We start from the raw sequence: 19,253 nt of genomic DNA on the forward strand, positions 1-19,253 counted from the left end.
ATTTATTATTTATTTGATTTGTCAGTTGCTTACAAGATAATAGGAATAAGTATAAACACGAGTAAGAATACAGGAAATGGGTACAAATAAATGGGGACAATAGGACAGGGACGGTAGGCATGATGGTGCACTTATGCACGCCCCTTACATATCTCTTAGGGATGGGGTGAGGACAATAGTGGATGGTTTGAGGTTAAAGGAGTAGGGGTTAGAGGAGGTAACAACAGAGTCAGGTGGTGCTGGAATGCATTGACCACTCTGTTGCTGAAGTCGTACTTTCTGCAAGTTTGAAGCGGTTTACACTGAGTTTGTATCTGTTGTGTGCTCTTGTATTGTTGTGGTTGAAGCTGAAGTAGTCATTGACTGGTAGGACATTGTAGCAGATAATTTTGTGTACTATGCTTAAGTCCAATCATAGAAGGCATAGTTCTAGGTTGACCAAGCCCCAAATTTCAAGCCTGGTGGGATAAGGTATTCTATGGCGAGCAGAGGAGTGTAGTACTCTTCTCGTGAAATACTTCTGGACTCGCTCAATTCTATTAATGTCCAATATACAGTGAGGATTCCAGACAGATGAGCTGTATTCGAGTATTGGTCTAGCAAAAGTTTTGTATGCCCTAGTTACTGTTAAATAACTGGAGGAGAAGCTTCATAAGATTAGATTTACAACTCTTAATGCCTTTTTGGCAATGCTGTTACAGTGAGCTCTGGCGACTTAAGTTGTTTGATATGAGTACTCCAAGGTCCTTGACAGAGTGAGGGTCGTCAACGAGGTCATATCCGCCAAGCTTGTATTTGGTGTATTGATTTTTTTTTTACCTATGTATAGGACAGAGCTTTTGTTGGTCGATATTTGGAGTTGCCAATTGTTTGACCATTCAGACACATAATCAAGGTCACTTTGAAGGACAGTAGCATTGTCGGTGGTGTTGAATAGTTTTATGTCATCCATGAAGAAGATGCAGGTGCTTATAAGGTGATTGTAAAAGGTGATTTATGTAGAGTATAAAGAATGTGGGTCCTAGAACTCTGCCTTGGGGAACACCGCTGTTAACTGGATCAGGGTTTGATATTGCGCTCCCTATTTTTACAATTTGTTGGCTATTTGACAGGAACGCAGTTATCCACTTATTAAGGGAACCGGAAATGCCAAAAGAGTTTAGTTTTAACAGTAGTTTGTCATGTAACACTGAATCAAAGGCTTTGCAGAAGTCTATCTATTGTATTGTATTGTATCTATTGCTTTACCCTGGTCGAGTAAAGTAGTCCATATGTTTTTACAGTGTAAAGTTGTAGCAACATTTAATAATAATAAAAAAAGTTTAATAAAATAAATAAAAACAGAAACGGCTGTGAAAGGCTGACTCACAGCCGAACACTATGATGATGGCAGATGAGATTCTGCCGAAACGTTGCTACAACTTTAAAAGCGCAACTATAATGCTGTGGGAAAATACCCGAACAAAGCTGAATGCCATACATGTAAGTACCATGAAAACTTAAGAAAATATATATATATATATATATATATATATATATATATATATATATATATATATATATATATATATACACACACATACATATGTGTGTGTGTTTGTGTGTGTGTGTGTGTTTGTAGATTTTCGTAGATTTTCGTAGATATATATATATATATATATACACACACACACACACACACACACACACACACATACATATTTGTTTTCGTAGATTTTCATGGGTACAGGTATGCAGGTCTTGGTGTGTTCGGGTCTTTTCCCGTGTAAGATTGAGAGTATCTTGGCAACATTTCAATGAGGTCCCATTCGCCATCTTCAGGCTGGTGCTTTTGGCTTCGTGCTTGTGCAAGCAAAGCGTGATCAGAGCTGCCGTCTCCCTATATATACTGGTAGGGAGGTTGGCTGTGTTGTTATTTCTTGATTGGTTGATGGAGTTGATGTTTGCAGATTGGCTGGCTTTTTCTTAAGAACATGTGTGGCTTAGGTATTGGCTATGTGTCTATCAGCCTCCTGTGTTGTAATGACCTGGGTAATGCCAGAAACACGGTTTCCTAGTTGCTAGATGTTGCTAGATGTTCCGATGTTCGATGTTGGTTGGTTTGCATTTTTCCCTATTGACTGTTGCTGATCGTCGTTCTTCTTGGATTGCTGTGAGTCTGTTTACTGAACTGTTTATGATACTGGACTTTGTTATTTGGATTATCACTGGACTGAAAACTGACTGCTTTAACCATGTATGACTTGGACTGTTTGTTGGACTTTGATTAACCGTTTACTGAAAGTAAAACCTACATTTTACTATTCAGTGTATCTGTATGCTGGTTGTGTGTTATTCAACATCACTCTCACTACGCTTCTCTGAGAGCATTCATTCTCCTAACGGGGAATACCTCAACAAACAGCTAATGTGATTTAATTATTTGTATTTTGTTTGAATTTTTTCCTGCCTCATGGTTTCTTTTTCTATCTGGGGAGGGGGTCTTCCTTCACTGCTTTAGTGGTTTCTGGTACTGTCCTTTTGGGGTGTACTTCCAAGAGGCAGGATGCTTGGCACTGATTTTTTTTTTACTGCCTTTCAGGGGGGCATGTGACCTTTCCTTGAATCTAGATGATTTCCTTAGGATATCTTGTGAGATGAGTGAGACCAGCTGGTATCTTTAAGTGGTGCAAATGGATCTAAGGATTGCTTCTCCTGGGTATGCCCTTTCTGATAAGCTTAAATGACCTCTCTGCTAAAGGGTTTCACTTTATGAGCAAGAGTTGGCTGTTGATAGTTATCATTGCATTTTAACTATTTTAATTTTTTAAGATGCTCTTGCACCCTGCCTGATTTGTAACTCCGGGTTGCAGGTCTTTTTGATCTAGTTATTAGTACTTGCCTATCCAGCTGGTCATTAGGGCAGAGAACAGGTTATTCAATTATTTGAATCCCACCCCTGATTTCCATCCATTGCTTCTTATCCTGCCTTCAGGGTTGACCGCCTCTCCTTTGTGGCAACCCATCAAAGACTAGAAGATGCTATTGTGTCATCCTTAGTCTTTCTCCACACAGGCCCTATGCAATCTTTGCAAGAGGCATGCCAGTCACCGAGTCCCTCTTTCTCTTTGCAGGAAAACCCATGAATCCTTCTTTCGCCCTGAACCTCGCGGTTTCCAACGTGATTTGTGCGCTCGTCTTTGGCCATCGTTTCTCCACAGAAGACGAGACTTTTCATCACCTGCTGGAAGCCATTGAGAAGTTTTTCAATGCCCCTGACAGTGTCGCGAGTAACGTGAGCTGATCCCTTCTTTCCTTTTTCTCAGGAGAATCAAAATGTTACAGTCACTGAAGAGGCTTAGAGGTTGTGGGTCAAAAAAAAACCCTGCAATGGGTACTAAAGGCTAGCCGGGAAGCAGGCCTATCTGCAGCGAGAGGAGTCCCCCCCAAAAATCAAAATGGCAGCCATGACGGTGCAATGAAAAACCCAGCCCCCTGTTTTGTGGGTCACACAGATGTGAAAGGGATTAAATTGTGGTGATAGCCATATTTCTCATCCTATCCTTGCCGAGTGAGATTGGTTGGGTTTCCCGTACAGATGGTCCTTGAATTACGACCATAATGGAGCCAGCCCATCATTGTTGTCACTTGTGTTGGTCGTAAAACTTTTCGTGTTGTTTATAAAATTGTGTAACCAATCATCTGCAGAGATTCTCAGTCATCCAGGTCATGGTTGTCTCAGAGGTGCTTGTTCAGGAGGCAACTGGACTTTCTTGTTTTTTCTTTGAACACATATTGCTTCTCATGCTGAGGACACAGATAAACCTCCAAGTGCTTCAATGACCCTCAAAAGGATGCAAATGACCAGCTGTCTGCAAGGAATACTAATCCTTCCATCCCCCCCCACTATCCAGTGAGAGCTGAAGAAGCTTCTTGGATGAGAAGCAAAAGGTCTTCAAGGAAAATCCTGTTGCCTTTTTGGGACAAGGACAGCTACATTTTTAAGATGAAAAATCCCTGCTAATGATACTGTCTGATGTTCCCCTCTAAGGGGAAATGATTATCTTGGACTTTAATCTAAGGGACAGTGACATCAATTTCAGGGGTAGGATTCAAAACAATTTACTACCGGTTCTGTGGGCGTGGCTTGGTGGGCATGGCAAGGGAAGGATACTGTAAAATCTCCATTACCACCCCACTCCAGGGGGAAGGAGGCAGAGAATAGATGGGGGTAGGGGCCAGTCAGAGGTGGTATTCTAAACTACTCCAAATTTCTTCTCCCGATTCTCTGAACTACTCAAAATGTCTACTATCATCTCTCCAGAACTGGTCAGAACCTACTGAATACCACCTCTGATCAATTTTGAAACTTTAGACTTAATGATTTTTGCAAGTAGTTTTATTTGGATGGATGAAAACTAACCAAGGAGAAAAGCAACCTGGAATTAAGGAGAAATTTCTTGACAGTTAGAACAATTAACCAGTAGAACAGCTTGCCTCAAGAGGTTGTGGGATGCTCTATCAGTTTTTAAGAAGAGACTGGACAGTCACACGCCTGAAACGGTATAGGGTCTCCTACTTGAGTAAGGGGTTGGACTAGAAGACCTTCCAGGTCCCTTCCAGCTCTATTCTGATTGATTGATGGATGGATGGATGGATGGATGGATGGATTTAACGAGGGACCTGGAATACTGCCCCAGTATTGTGTTCTACTAAAATAAAAGGAAAAAATTGCCTGGACATTCTCAGAAACCCTGAAAAAGAGAATACAGTGCTGAGATATTTCCAAATACAACAGTAAAACCAAAAGATAAGAGCAATAAAAATAAGAAAAAATAAAGAAAGAAAAATAAGGAAATAACTATTCACTGACACTTTTTTTCTTATGCCTCTTCCTCCAATGGTGTTCAAAACAACAAGAATTTAATTCATTCTTTAGTTAAAGGAAGTAGGATAGAATGTTCTGAGTCACATCAAAGTCTCGATAATTTCTGCCAAGAATATTCTCAAAGATTGTTCTCAACAATTTTGCTCTCAAATAGCAATAGCACTTAGATTTGTATACCGCTTCACAGTGCTTTACAGTCCTCTCTAAGTGGTTTACAGAGTCAGCCTATTGCCCCCAACAATCTAGGTCCTCATTTTTTTTAATAAAGTTTTATTTGGGTTTTCACAAATACAAAATACAAGTAAAACATCTTTTTTGAAAATAGCATGGTCCCGGGTTGAACTTCTTTATACCAGACACAAAGCTCAATTTCATGCTCCTTTTTGTGTTTTATTCCATGTCTTATACTATTCTACATTTTCTATATAGTTTTTCCCCTCTTTTAATTTTCTCAAATTTTATTTTGATTATCTCATCTCAATTCAAATTATTATATTTGTCTGTTCTGTTTCAATTTCATATTATCTTTTCTCATTAAACAAATTTTCTCCTGTAGTTACTAATTGGAGAATGACACCTTTATATCTTTTAATTACATCCATTCAACTCTTATTTAAACTTCAATATATACCTTAAGGTTATGACGTTCAATATAATACATAATACATAACTTCCAATCGAATTCTGCTGGTACATTCTTATAATACACCCTATATTCTTAAAAAAAATATTATAAATATATGTAATTATAAACCCTCATTCCATTCCAATTCAGTTCTATCATTAATAATCATTAAAATCTGAACATTTTTAACACTTCTTTTCAATTAAATATCATACTTCCTTAAAGTGAAATATAATCTCCATAATTAATTTTTCCCTTATTTCTCTTCACATATGTTTTGTTACAATTATTTATTGACAAGCATTCCACTGAATTACGATAGCTATTTTATCAAACATTTTAATCATACTTTGTTTCATATTTTCTAAAGTTATTTCTATTTCTAATATAACAATACTATCTTATGTACCTTTGCAGAATCCCCTTTTCCATTAAATTTTCACCCATTATCTCTAAATAGGCCCTGTTTCTCTATATTTTGTTTCTATCCTTTATAACTTCTTTTCCTTTCTTTCTTCCCTCTCATCTTCTCCCTCCCCTTTTTACCCCTTTGTCTCTCTACTTCTAATTCTCTCTTCTGCATTTCCCTCTTCTGTTGCTTTCTGATTTTATACTTATTTTTCACTCTATTTTTTTGGAGTTGTTTTTCCCAATCTTAAACTTTCCATTCTCTTTCCCCTCTTTCCTTTTTTCCCCCACCTAAGATTACTTGTTCATTAAAGATGGCTTCTTCTTTGTCGCAATCTTCTTGTTCTGCAGGCATTTCTTGTTGTTTCTCATAATTCCAAATTTCCATTTCTAAAAACTGAAATATGAAGCCAAAAGAACCTCTCCCTTCTTGTGCATCTTCTTTGTACTTTTTAAGTTCCATTTTCAGTTCTTCTAAAAGTGGAGCCATTTTAAACAGTTTAAACAACCACCCGATTGATTTTAGTCATTCAAATACAATAACCAAAAATCCAGAAATCATCAGGTAATCCAAATAGTCCTGAGTTATATTTTCTTATTTCTTTTTCCACTTTCTCTTCCTGGAGTTTTTATTGTGATATTTCAGTTAAAATGTATCTTTTGGAAGTCTTGTTGAGATTTTGCTGTAAGTTCTTTTTAATTCTAGGCAGTCTCCTCCCTTCCAGATCCTGCCCTTTTATTCTTTTTCTCTCCTTTCCTGTTTTCAAAAGCTTTGGATTATCCAGAAATCTTTATTATCCCTTTGACTTTTTATTTTCAGCATTAAATGCCTATGAATGTCAAAGTGGATTTTTTTCCAATTTCTTGCTTAAGTCTCTTAGCTGTCAGTATAGGAAAAGGAGAAAAAAAAAACCAAACCTTTTCCCTTTTCTCTCTCCTTTGCAGCTTAAAAATCTTCTTAGGGAACAATGTTATTGTTTTTTTTAATAGTTTCAATTCCAGGGTACCTTATTTGTTGCTTTTGCTGTTTGACCCGGTCAACCAAAACTTTCTCTTCTTATCTTCCTCCTGCACATTCTTTTCCGGTCGAGTTCTTCTTTGTGGTGGCCATTTCTGACCACCGCTACAACTGCCTTTGTGAAAGGGAGTAATGGCCAGCTGGGGAGGAGAGACGCGGCTCTCCTCAACCCTGCAGGCAGTCTCCCCCTTCTTCACCACCTCTACGGGGTGGCTTAGCCCTGAAACCAGCTGGCTCGGGGTGCTCCAGCGGCGAGCATGGATCGAAGCCTCGCAGAGATGAGGCTTTGGTCTGTTGCCGAAGAAACTCAAACTGGAAGTACAATCTAGGTCCTCATTTTACCCAACTCAGAAAGATGGAAGGCTGAGTCAACCTTGAGCCTGGTGAGATTTCAATTGCCAAATTGCAGGCAGCTGGCAGGCAGCTGGCAGTCAGCAGAAGTAGCCTGCAGTACTGCATTCTACCCACTACGCCACCACGGCTCTCAGTTCCTTTTGCCTCTGTTTAATCCTTATTTTTTATTTTATCAATATGGCTTCCTAACTCAGGTGATGTTACTTCTCTTCCACCAGCTGTACAATATTTTCCCCTCGATTATGCACCATGTTCCAGGACCTCATCAGAAGGCATTTTCCTCATGTGACTTTGTTCGGTCATTCATAAGAGAGGAGATCAAGAAGCACCAAGAAGCAGAGCATCAAGAAAAAGACCAAGACTTCATTCATTTTTACCTGGCTGAAGTAGAGAAAGTAAGTGGAAACTCTTTTGTGTGACTGTTTTAGGCAGCTTATAACATAAAGTCTTCCCAACCTTGGTGACTTCAAAATGGGTGGACTTCTACTCCCACAACTGCCCAACCAGCCAGCTGTATAGTAGCCTTGAATACCGTCTTCTCTGGGCATTGTGACAATGCAGCATCGGAGCGGATGCCAGGGCTCTGAGACCGATAGAAGCAAATGCCTACCTTTTTTGGCCCTACCTTCCCCAAAGAGAGAAGGTTGCAACTGTTGAAATTGGCAATGTTAGAAAGTCTATTTTTATATATAGACCCTGTTTCCCTGAAAATAAGACCTATCCCCAAAATAAGCCCTAGCATGGTTTTTAATGTGTGCACCTGATATAAGCCCTACCACACAAATAAGCCCTACTTAAGAGCTTGCACAGCTGGCTGCTCGCCCATTCCATCTGGTTGCTTGCAGTATGATGGCCATGAGATGAGGTGGGGGGTGAAGCTGCCCCACATGTTGGGGCCTGGGTGGCCTGGCTGAGGGGGCCCTGAGGTAAGCCGGTGCAGGGTTTGTGGGCCAGCTCCACCCCTGCCTCACGATGGTGGCAGTACTGGTACACCGTGCAACCTCCTGTCCCACAGCAAGCAAGAAGAAGTGGGCCTCCCGTACATGGGAAAAAAATAAGACACCCAGAGCAAACAAAGAGTACTGTCATCATGTGCTTTACTGCTCAACTGTTTTAAACTGTAACAGGAAACAGGAAACTCTCCTCAGAACAAATAGAACCATAGATTACAACCATAGATGCAAACTAAACACTGCCATCTCTTAGCTGAATGATTCTGTAATTGTTGCAATACAAAATAGATTCTAACACATATTCCAACAGGCAAGGACTTGGAGGAAGAGATGACCTTCAAGATTTCTCAGGTGTTCGTTTCTCCATTTTTGTTCTGCAGACGAAAAACCAACCCAAGTCGCCCTATGATGAAAAGAACATGGTTCAGAGCATCTTTGATCTCTTCGTGGGGGGAACAGAGACAGCAGGCACCACTCTCTTCTGGGGATTGTTATATATGGTGCTTTATCCTGACATTCAAGGTGAGAGAAGCATCAGAGGCATTCTACTGGTTCAGACTGGTTTGGGTGAAGCGGATGTTAAATTTACAGCTGGTTTGCCAAACCAGTAGTTGAACCAACCAGCTGGCCCCACCCACCCTGCCCCTCCCCTCCCAGGAGTCTCCACAGGGCCAGTTTTGGATGCAGGTAAGTGCAGGATCTGCACGGAGGTTCTGGGAGGGCGAAAAATGGTCCTCCCGGAAAGTTCCAGAAGTCTGGAAATGGGCCTGTTACTGGCTTCCTGTGGGAGCCTGTTTTCCCACTCCCAGAGGCCCGAGGGAAGCCTCCAGACTCTGGGGAAGGTGAAAAACGGCCCTCCCGGAAGTTCTAGTAGGCCACGCCCACAATGGCCATGCCCACCCAGCAACCAGATAGTGAACCGGTTGCTGGGATTTTTGAACTCCACTCCTGATCATAGGATGGATGAGATAGAAGGGACCCTTATAACCCATCTAAGCTTGAGGCCTGAAGCTGCTTGTATTATCTTCATCTGTAACTGACAATTATTATTGGAAGAATTATTTAGTGATAGGTAGTCCTCAACTTACAATCATAATGCAGGCTCGTCCTTATGGTCTCGAGTCATGACTTTTGTTAATGTGACGTGCCCATGTGATCTCCTCGTTTAAGGACTCCAATCCCTCCTCTCCTCATTGCGGTTGTTAAATGACCATCTGGGTTATTAAGTGGAGCATAGGATGGCTCAGGAGTGGAGGAGTTGGTCTTAAAGTCAGTCATAAGGGCAGGTGGATTGCTGCACACCCAAGTTTTGACCAGGTGATCCCAGGAGCACCACCGCAAGTGTAACTTCAGGCAGGGATCATGAGTTGCTTTCTTCAGCACCATCGTAATATCTGACAGTCACTGAACAAATGGTCATAAGTCAAGAGCTACCTGTAGTCAACATTATCCAAATGTCGAGATGTTATTTCTCACTCAAAGTATCAGATGGCCCAAGCAAGGTTCGACTCTGTCTGTTCAGGCCACTGGCATATAGTAATAGCACTAGCACTAGCAATAGCACTTAGACTTATATACTTATATACTGCTTCACATTACTTTACAGCCCTCTCTAAGAGGTTTACAGAGTCAGCCTCTTGCCCCCAACAATTTGGGCCCTCATTTTACCCACCTCGGAAGAATGGAAGACTGAGCTAACCTTGAACCTAGTGAGATTTGGTCTGCTGAACTGCTGGCAGCCGGTGATCAGCAGAAGTAGCCTGCAATACTGCACTCTAACCACTGCGCCACTACGGCTCTATAAGAACATATACCAGTAATCCAGAGAGGGTGATGGACATGTGACGTATTGGGAAAGGCTACACTTGAGTAAACTCAGTAAATGTCCAGGATGTTCCAAGCACGCCCAAGATAACCTGCTTTTAGCATCCTAGATCAATGGCAGAGTATGTTTTGATTAACGGCTGTTGATGTCTTCTGAAAAACTGATTGCTTATCTGTTGCTTTTGAATGCAATATAGCCTGAGTTTCATGCAATATAAATGATCTTATGCAATATTACACATATGCAATATTACAGAATGACAGAATTGGAAGAGACCTTGAAAGTCATCTAGTCCAACCCCCTGGTCAAGCAAGAGACCCCACCCATATCAGACAAATAGCTGTCCAGTCCCTTCTTAAAAGCTTCCCATGTTGGAGCACCCACAACTTCTGAAAGCAAGTTATGCATGCTTCAAAAATTGTTTAGAAATGGCTTGCAACTTAGGGGAGTGTAAACATAGTCAACTTTAGTTATAACAAATAAACCTATTTCTTAAAATTATGGTGTTAGGACTATCTGGGATCCTCTAAGACTCTATCAGAGGTCTGTGAAATCCACACTACAAATTGAAATCCAACTTTTCAACTTAAAGTTGAAAATGAATACAAATCTAAAACCCCACCAAACAATTGTAGAAGCAGGCAAGGCATCCAATGCCCCAATTTTTATTTTCAATACGGTACATAGCAATAAACAGATAACTCATACAACAAAAGGTTTCAGGGAGTCCTCTATATGTTGTGTGTGGTGGGGGAGAGATGGTTCAGCGGTTAAAGATACTGAGCTGGAAAACTGACAGGCTGGGTTTGAGACCCGAACAATGCACAATGGGGTGAGCTCCCATCCTCCCCTCAGCTCCTGCTCACCTAACAATTTGAAAACATGCAAATGCAAGTAGATAAAGAGGTAACACTTCAATGGGAAGATAATAGAGCTCCATATGTGTTGGAGTGTAGTCATGCCAGCCAGATGACCATGGAAGTGTCTTTGGACAAGGCTGACTTCCTTGGCTAAGAAATGGAGATGGAGTCAGGAATAACTTGACAGGGGAAAGAATAGCAGTTGGAAGGGTGTGATGATCCACGGTGGGATACAAAATAAACACAGTCACAAAAAACAGGTGAAGCCTATTTTATTCCTTCACTTTGCTTCCAAGCTCCAAATATCCTTGACTGGAGACAAAAAAACTCCCACACAAGCAGTTATCAGAAGGAGGAAAATGCCGTTTAAATTAAAAAGAGTAAAAAACAACACAAACCAGGCAAGATAAGGGCTGGAGGACATCCACAGATAACAGAACACGCACTGGGATGGACGCCAAACTCAGAGAGGAACCATAAACTAGAGATATTTCCACACTTTGTTTCCAGCACTCACCAGTATGCAGGTTCATCCTCTTATCCAGTTGTCACGGCTGCAGCCCATGAAGAGGATCAAGGCCCTCTCCTCCCGAGTAGACCACATCTCTCCCTTATCCTCTCCTCCCTGCATGCCCTAAGATAGAGAGGGGATGGGCCTGGGTCCTCCTCTGACTGCCCAGCTGGCCTCTGCCCTCCCCCAGCCTCCTCCACAACCTCTGGAGCCACACTTCCACTCCCTGTCGGATGTTCCTCCTCTCCCTCAGAGTCTGTCTCCACCATGGGCATGACAAAGGGACCTTGGAGGTTCTCTAGTCCAACCCCCTGCTCAAGCAGGAAACCCTATACTATTTCAGACAAGTGGCTGTCCAATCTCTTCTTAACCCTTTACCACACTTTTTTTAGAAGTGGGAAGAGCTCCTGACACAATACAATTTAAGAAAAAACTTCCTTGAAGCATGGAAAGGAGGCCCCTAACCAAAAGATAAGCTGACACTCATGGAAATTGATTTTTACAAAAAGCACAAAGGGTTTAGTGCTCTACCACAGGAACACTAAATCCAGATTCTAATGGAGATTTCAGTTGGGTAAAATGCGTGGGCAAGTCCAGAGCACATTTCGACAGATTGCTTAATGGGCTGAGCAAGATACCTATCAAAATTTGTCCGCTTCCCAGCCTCACCCTACCTTAAGGCGATTGATTGCTGGGTGTTCTCCTACTAAAACATGTCATTTGGTAGGTGGAGAGTGAGAAAGTGCCAGAGAATTATCTAACCCTTATCTTTAATATGCCCTGAACTTAATAGGGCATATTCGCTGTGTTGCGTCTGTGGTTGGATAAGAACCAGCAATAGCAAATTATATGTTGATAAAATTTTCTGCTGATTCAAGGATTGTGGAGAGCTTAGTTGAAGGGAACAGACTTTGGAATATCATGGCCCCAAACTAACTCTTATTTAGTTTTGTCTAGTGGGTAAGACCAAACTAATGAATGGGTCAGTGGTTAAAGATGTTGTGCTTGTCAGCTGGAGAGGTTCGAGACCGAATTCTGTGGGATGGGTGAGTTCCCGTCCTTTGCTTCAGCTTCTGGCCCAGCTAGCAGTTCCAAAGCATGCAAGTGCGAGTAGATAAATAGGTACCACTTCAATCGGGAAGGTAACCGTGTTTTGTGTGCCTTTGGCATAAAATCATGCTGGCCACATGACCATGGAAATTGGACAATGCTAGCTCCTTTGGCCAAGAAATGGATGTGAGCACTGTGCCCTAGAATCAGACATGACTCACTGGGAAACCTTTATCTTTTAGTAGTTAAGACAACAGGTGTAAAACAAGTATTCCTACTTCTGCTTTAGGCATCAAAACTGACTGGGTGACTCTGGGGCGGTCACTCTCTCAGCCCAAATCACAGGGTTGTAGTTGTAAGGAAAATACGAATGGAATGGAATGGAATGGAATGGAATGGAATAGAATAGAATAGAATAGAATAGAATAGAATAGAATAGAATAGAATAGAATAGAATAGAATAGATATTGGATGAAGAATGAAATGGAATGGAATGGAATAGAATAGAATACCATGTTTCTCCAACAATATACCTCCCCATAGGAAGACCCAGCATGTTTTCTACGCATCAAATGAAATTAAGCCCCTACCCCCCAAATTTAGGCCTATTTTAAAACATGCAAAATGGGGGGGAACGGTGAGGAGCGCCCCACAAGCAGCCATGCCTCGCCATCAGCCGTTCCTGGGCGATCATGGTGGAGCACGGAGAGCTCCCTACTTCTGCCAACCACCTTTGCTGCAGACCCGAGACCTTCAGCGCCCACCGCTGTTGCTTTCCCTTCTGCCCATGCCGCCGCTGCGTTTGGAGCTGCCGCTTCTGCATTTGGAGCGCCACTGCTGTTCGGAGTGCATTTGGAGCAGCAGTGATGCTCCAAATGGCGGTGGTGTGCCAAACGTGGTGGCAGCCCCAAACGCAGAAGCGGCAGCTCCAAACACGGTAGCGGCATGGGCAGAACGAAAAGCAACAGTGGCGGGCGCTGAAGGTCTCGGGTCTGCAGCAAAGGTGCTTGGCGGGAGTAGGGAGCTCTCTGTGCTCTGCCATGATCGCCCGTTAGGAGCAGCTGGTGGCAAGGCATGGCTGCCCGTGGGGCGCTCTAGGCGAGGATGCAAGGGGGGGGGGGAATTAAGTCACCCCCGAAAAGATGGCCTAACCATTTTTTCGGGGTTCAAAAAAAAAAGACTTGGCCTTATTTTATAGAGAAACATGGTAGAATAGAATAGAATAGAATAGAATAGAATAGAATAGAATAGAATAGAATAGAATAGAATAGAATAGAATAGAATAGAATAGAATAGAATAGAATAGAATGAGGAAAAGAAAAGAAAAGAAGATTTATTAGGAGTAAACATGCCGGTGCTACTTGGGTGTAGCTGACACTGAGACACATCATTCATTGTCACCCTTGACCCTGGTTTTCCCCCACCCCCTGGGTGTATCGTAATTCATATTCTCCAATGGGACACATCCATAGCCAAGAGTCATCAATCATACTCTCCATTAGAATTTTGCGCGACAGAAACTTTGGTCACCTAGAAACTATCTATGAAAACATTTATGGAATGCAATTTCGGTTTTGCAACTGCATTCCATAAATGTTTTCATAGATAGTTTCTAGGTTTTGCAAGCTGCTGCACTGCTCCCCACTCCCTTTCTGCTGGCAGCTCTATAAGACCAGAGAAATATTTTATGAGTTGACACCACCACTGTTGTTAAGTGAATCTGGCTTCCCCATTAATATTGTTTGACAGAAGGTTGCGAAAAAGTGATCCCATGGCAACTTTAAGACTTGTGGACTTCAACTCCCAGAATTCCTCAGCCAGCATGTCTGGTGGGAGAATTCTGGGAGTTGAAGTCCACTAAACTTAAAGTTGTGCCAAGGTTGGACACCCCTGTGATAATTCTCTCCTGCTAGGCTGAGCTTCTGCAATTAATAGACCATGGACAGCTGGATGCTTACTCAATCTTAGCTCTAGTTAATGTGCAAAATCTTTGTTTCTCCACAGCCAAAGTTCAACAGGAGATAGATATACTCATAACACCGGGCCAGTCAATCTGTTATGAGGATCGCAAGAAACTTCCATACACAAATGCTGTGGTGTACGAAATCCAGCGCTTTAGCAACATCGTTTCGATTGGACTGCCCAGATACTGCATAAGAGACACAAAGATCCAGAAGTTTCTCATTAGAAAGGTAATCGATTTCCTGTCATCTAGAACAGCGGTCGCCAACCGGTGGGCCGGAGTCCACCGGTGGGCTGCAATAAAATTTTGGTGGGCCACAGAGAAATGTCACCCCCAGAGCACCCCCCCAAAGCAATTAATCCAGGCTGCGCAGAAAGACAAGGTTGCACCACCCACATGGCCCGCGGGAATCCTCCCCGCCCACTCACTCCTTACCTGGCAAACTTGCCTGTTAAATTGCTATTTTTCCTTTTTCCTACCATCAGCTGTTCTGCTGTGCTGGGAGAATTAGATTAGCTAGGAAGCAGGAAATGGTTGGATTTCTTGCTTTCTAGCTAGTCTTTAAATCTTTGGCTTTGCTTTTAAGCACAGCCGAACCTCCCTTAGGACTGAAGTTTCTATTATTCAGTGCAGTCTCAAGACAAGCAAATTTTATGAGACAGACTGAGCTAGCTGATGGCAGATAGATAGATCACTGAATGATTCTGTGAGCAACTCAATCTGCCTGCCTGCTTTGCCTGATTTTGGGTAAAAGTTGCTCTTTTTTAATAAAAAAATTTAATATTTACATATATAGTGTGTTGTGAGTTAATTTTGTGAGTTTGCTTGCTAGCAAATTTTATGTGACAGACTGAGCTAGCCGATGGCAGATAGATAGATCTCTGAATGAATCTGTGATTGTGTAAGCAACTCAATGTGCCTGCCTGCTTTGCCTGATTTTGGGTAAAAGTTGCTCTTTTTTTATAAAAAAATTCAATATTTATATAAATATTTATAATATTTACATACAAGCCATGCCCAGCCAGTCACATGACCACCAAGCTACACCCACAAATTAGGCCATGCCCACAGAACCGGTTAGTGGTCCCTGGGATCTAAAATTATGAGTTTGGTAGTCCCTGAGGTACAAAAGGTTGGCGACCCTGATCTAGAACCTTCTTTTCTTCTCTTCCCCTTATTGCTAGAAGGAAGCACATGCAATATAGGGAGTCATTGGTTAACGATGGTACTTGGACCAAGGACTCTGTTGTTAAGCACAGCATCACAGAACTGCAACAACTTACAGTGGCAATTCCTGTTATGCTCATTAGGTGCGATATCACATGATTGACATTTGTGACTTGTCAACTTTCCTTCGGACTTTGCTTGTCAGAAGCCAGCGATGAAGGTGGCAAACAGCAGGACAATGCGACCATCGTAATTACAAGCCAGTTGTCAAACACATGAATCAGGATTAGTCGTTCCACTGATTAATTGTTCTATCAGGATATTCCTCCTTAGTTCTAGGTTGCTTCTCCCCTTGACTAGTTTCCATCCATAGCTTCTTGTCCTGCCTTCAGGGGCTTTGGAGAATAGCTTGACTCCCTCTTCTTTGGGACAGCTTCTCAAATACAGTGGAACTTCAGGTCGTGGATGGTTCTATTCGCAACTGAATCAGATGACAACCAAAAAATCCACCCAATTTTTGAATTGGGCCACGATTCAAAAATCGGATGGCGAACGAAATCGGCATGGAAATATTCCCTTGCATGTACAGACGGTCTTGCTTCTGTTCACGACCATATTGGGTTGTGGCTGAAATCCTGGAATGGATTATGGTCGTGACCCGAGGTTCCACTGTATTGGAAGACTGCTATCATGTCATCCCTGGTTCTTCTTTTCATTAAACTAGACTTATCCAATTCCAGCAACTGTTCTTCATATGTTTTAGCCTCCAGCCCCCTAATCATCTTTGTTACTCGTCTCTGCACTCATTCCAAGGTCTCAACATCTTTTTTTATATTGTGGCAACCAAAACTGGGTACAATATTCCACGTGTGGTCTTACTAAGGCTTTTATAAAGTGGTACTAACACTTCACATGATCTTGATTCTATCTCTGTTAACGCAGCCTATGCGAAGTGTAATGGTTAAAGCTTTGAGGACCAGCCATAAGTCCTTGTTTCAGCACTGCTGTAAGTTTAAGTAGTTGCTGAACAAACTCTGTTGTTAACAGAGGACTACTTGTACTAGTTAGTTTACTTAGTTTACTTTATTGTCATTGCACCTCATACAACGAAATCAAAACCATTTTCAGTGCACATTATGACCATGAAAATAAACACAAACACACATCTTTCACACATTGAATTGAAAACCCCGACACCACACCAACACTGCACTAGACAGTAGAATTCAACATAGCTACTGCCCTGGGATAGAAGCTGTTTTTCAGCCTGTTTGTCCTTGTTTTTATTATTCTGAACCATCTGCCAGATGGTAATAGTTAAAAAAAAGGGGGTGCCCAGGATGAGATGGATCTTTGAGAATGTTTTGAACTTTCTTAAGGCAGCGGGAGCTATAAAGCTCTTCCAAAGAGGGGAGAGGGCAACCCGTTGTGGTGTAGGGTAAATGGAACCTGTTGATGTTTAACTGTGAAGAGGAGCCAATGTTAGACAGAGAGTAGTGAGGGACATATTTTGAGGTGACACAGTATGAAGGAACTGGAAGGGAGGAGTTAAGAAAAATAAAGCAGTTTGTGTGCAGAGAACTCACTTAGGACTGAATATTATTACAAAATACGACATGGTGTCAGAAGTTCTGTAACACAGTAACTGTCAATATACTAAAGTAAGAGACGGCTTTCAGTCATTCTTTGTAGTAAAAAAGAACATTGTGTTTGAGCGTGCAAGATTTAATATGCGCAAACAAGAAGCAAATGAGACAGTTGATGCATTTGTCACAGTGCTGTATGTATTAGCAGAGCACTGTAACTATGGAGCACTACATGACAAGCTCATCAGAGACAGGATTGTAGTAGGCTTGGTCAATATATGGCTATCAGAACGCATGCAAATGGAAAAAGACCTAGACCTGGATAAAGCTATTAATATGGCAAGACAATCAGAGATTAAAAAACAGCAAACCACATTGAGAAGTTATGCTAGTGCTGTAAACCTAAAGGAGGTGAACTCTTTGGACAGACTGTTTCAAGACAGGAATCAGAAAGAAAAGCAAAAAATTAGCAGATCAAAGAATGATGGAGCAAAGCCTCAAAGCAGGCAGAACAAAAACACTAAAGATCCCCAGTGTCACAAATGCGGTGGCATGCTTCACCCTAGACAGGAATGTCCTGCTAAGGATGCTAAATGCCATACATGTGGGAAAAAGGGTCACGATCAACGTGTATGTTTTGCAAGCAAGGCTGTGCATGGCATTGAGGAAGAGGAGAGAAGCTTCTTTCTCGGCTCTGTGACATCCCATGCTGATCCATGGACTGTGGAAATCAGAATGATGGATAAAGACATCACGTTCAAGTTGGATACCGGAGCAGATGTCACTATTGTTTCACAAAAGAATTTCTCCAACATTTTTCACAACATACAGGTGCCAGTGCTGCAAAAAGCAGAGACCTCTACTGGGTCCAGGGAGAATTCCACTGGAAGTGATGGGGTTTGCCAAACTCTAGGTAAAGAAAAGAGCAAAACAAATTACGGAGAAGGTGTATGTGGTCAAAAACCTGAGTATGCCAGCTATTGTAGCTCTTGGTCTGTTGGTTCGTGTGGACACTATTGACGTGGAAAACCTGAAGTCAAGCTACCCTAAGTTATGCAGCAGCCTAGGGGAGGTTTGACAACCTTATTGTATTAAGCTCAAACCCGATGCTGTGCCTTTCTCTTTGAAAACCCCAAGGAGGATTCCCCTACCATTGATGGGGAAAGTCAAAGATGAGCTTCAATGCATGGAAAACTTGGAAGTAATCACTCGTGTGGAAGAGCCTACAGACTGGTGTGCAGGCATGGTAGTGGTGCCCAAAAGGTGCATTTGTGTGTGGACCTGACTGGCTTGAACAAGTATGTGTGTCATGAAAAATTCATTTTACCATCAGTAGAACAGAGTCTTAGAACACTGACTGGTGCTAAAATGTTCAGTAAATTAGACGCCAACATGGGGTTTTGGCAGATACCCCTCACAGAGGATTCAGCAAAATATACCACATTCATTATACCCTTTGGGCGGTTCCACTTTAACTGTCTTCCATTTGGCATTGCCTCAGTGCCTGAACATTTCCAATGTATGATGGCGGAAGTTACACAGGGGCTGGAAGGTATAGTTTGCCACATTGATGATCTACTGGTGTGGGGACGGGACCAAGAAGAACATGACAATCGACTCCATGTAGTGCTAAAAAAACTGGAAAAGGCAGGAATCACTCTGAACGTGGATAAGTGTGAACTCTCCAGGAGTGAGGTGGTCTTTTTGGGTCACATCATCTCTGATGCAGGGATACGACCTGACCCAAGGAAAACAGAGGCTATCAGAGCTATTAAGGAGCCCTCTAGTGTGAACAAACTGAGGAGTTCTCTTGGCATGGTAAACCAGCTGGAAAAGTTCATCCCTCAGTTGGCAGAAAAAGACAAGCCACTTCGTGATCTCCTTTCTAAGAAAAACTGTTGGGTTTGGGATGTGGAACAGGTCAGGGCATTTAAGACATTGAAAGATGCTTTGTCTTCCCCTCCGGTGCTGGCCATGTATGATCCGAACAAAGCGACGAAAGTGTCAGCAGATGCATCGTCATATGGCTTGGGCGCCGTTCTTCTTCAAGAGTGGGGAGATAAATG

At 42.1% G+C, this 19,253-nt stretch overlaps 1 protein-coding gene across 1 annotated transcript in view; it reads left to right on the plus strand.

The window, feature by feature from the left end:
* LOC148131015 (cytochrome P450 2C8-like) overlaps window positions 1–19,253 on the plus strand; it is a 35,649-nt gene that overhangs the window by 7,369 nt on the left and 9,027 nt on the right. Inside the window, exons 4-7 of the mRNA XM_087965549.1 lie at window positions 3,114–3,274; window positions 7,491–7,667; window positions 8,606–8,747; window positions 14,476–14,663. Of these exons, the coding sequence (XP_087821675.1) occupies window positions 3,114–3,274; window positions 7,491–7,667; window positions 8,606–8,747; window positions 14,476–14,663 (668 nt within the window). The remainder of the gene's footprint in view (window positions 1–3,113; window positions 3,275–7,490; window positions 7,668–8,605; window positions 8,748–14,475; window positions 14,664–19,253) is intronic.

Source organism: Notechis scutatus, chromosome 4, assembly GCF_049901735.1.
Source record: "Notechis scutatus isolate UNSWTSFEM ecotype Mainland chromosome 4, rNotScu1.2, whole genome shotgun sequence".
Taxonomy (NCBI): Eukaryota; Metazoa; Chordata; class Lepidosauria; order Squamata; family Elapidae; genus Notechis; species Notechis scutatus.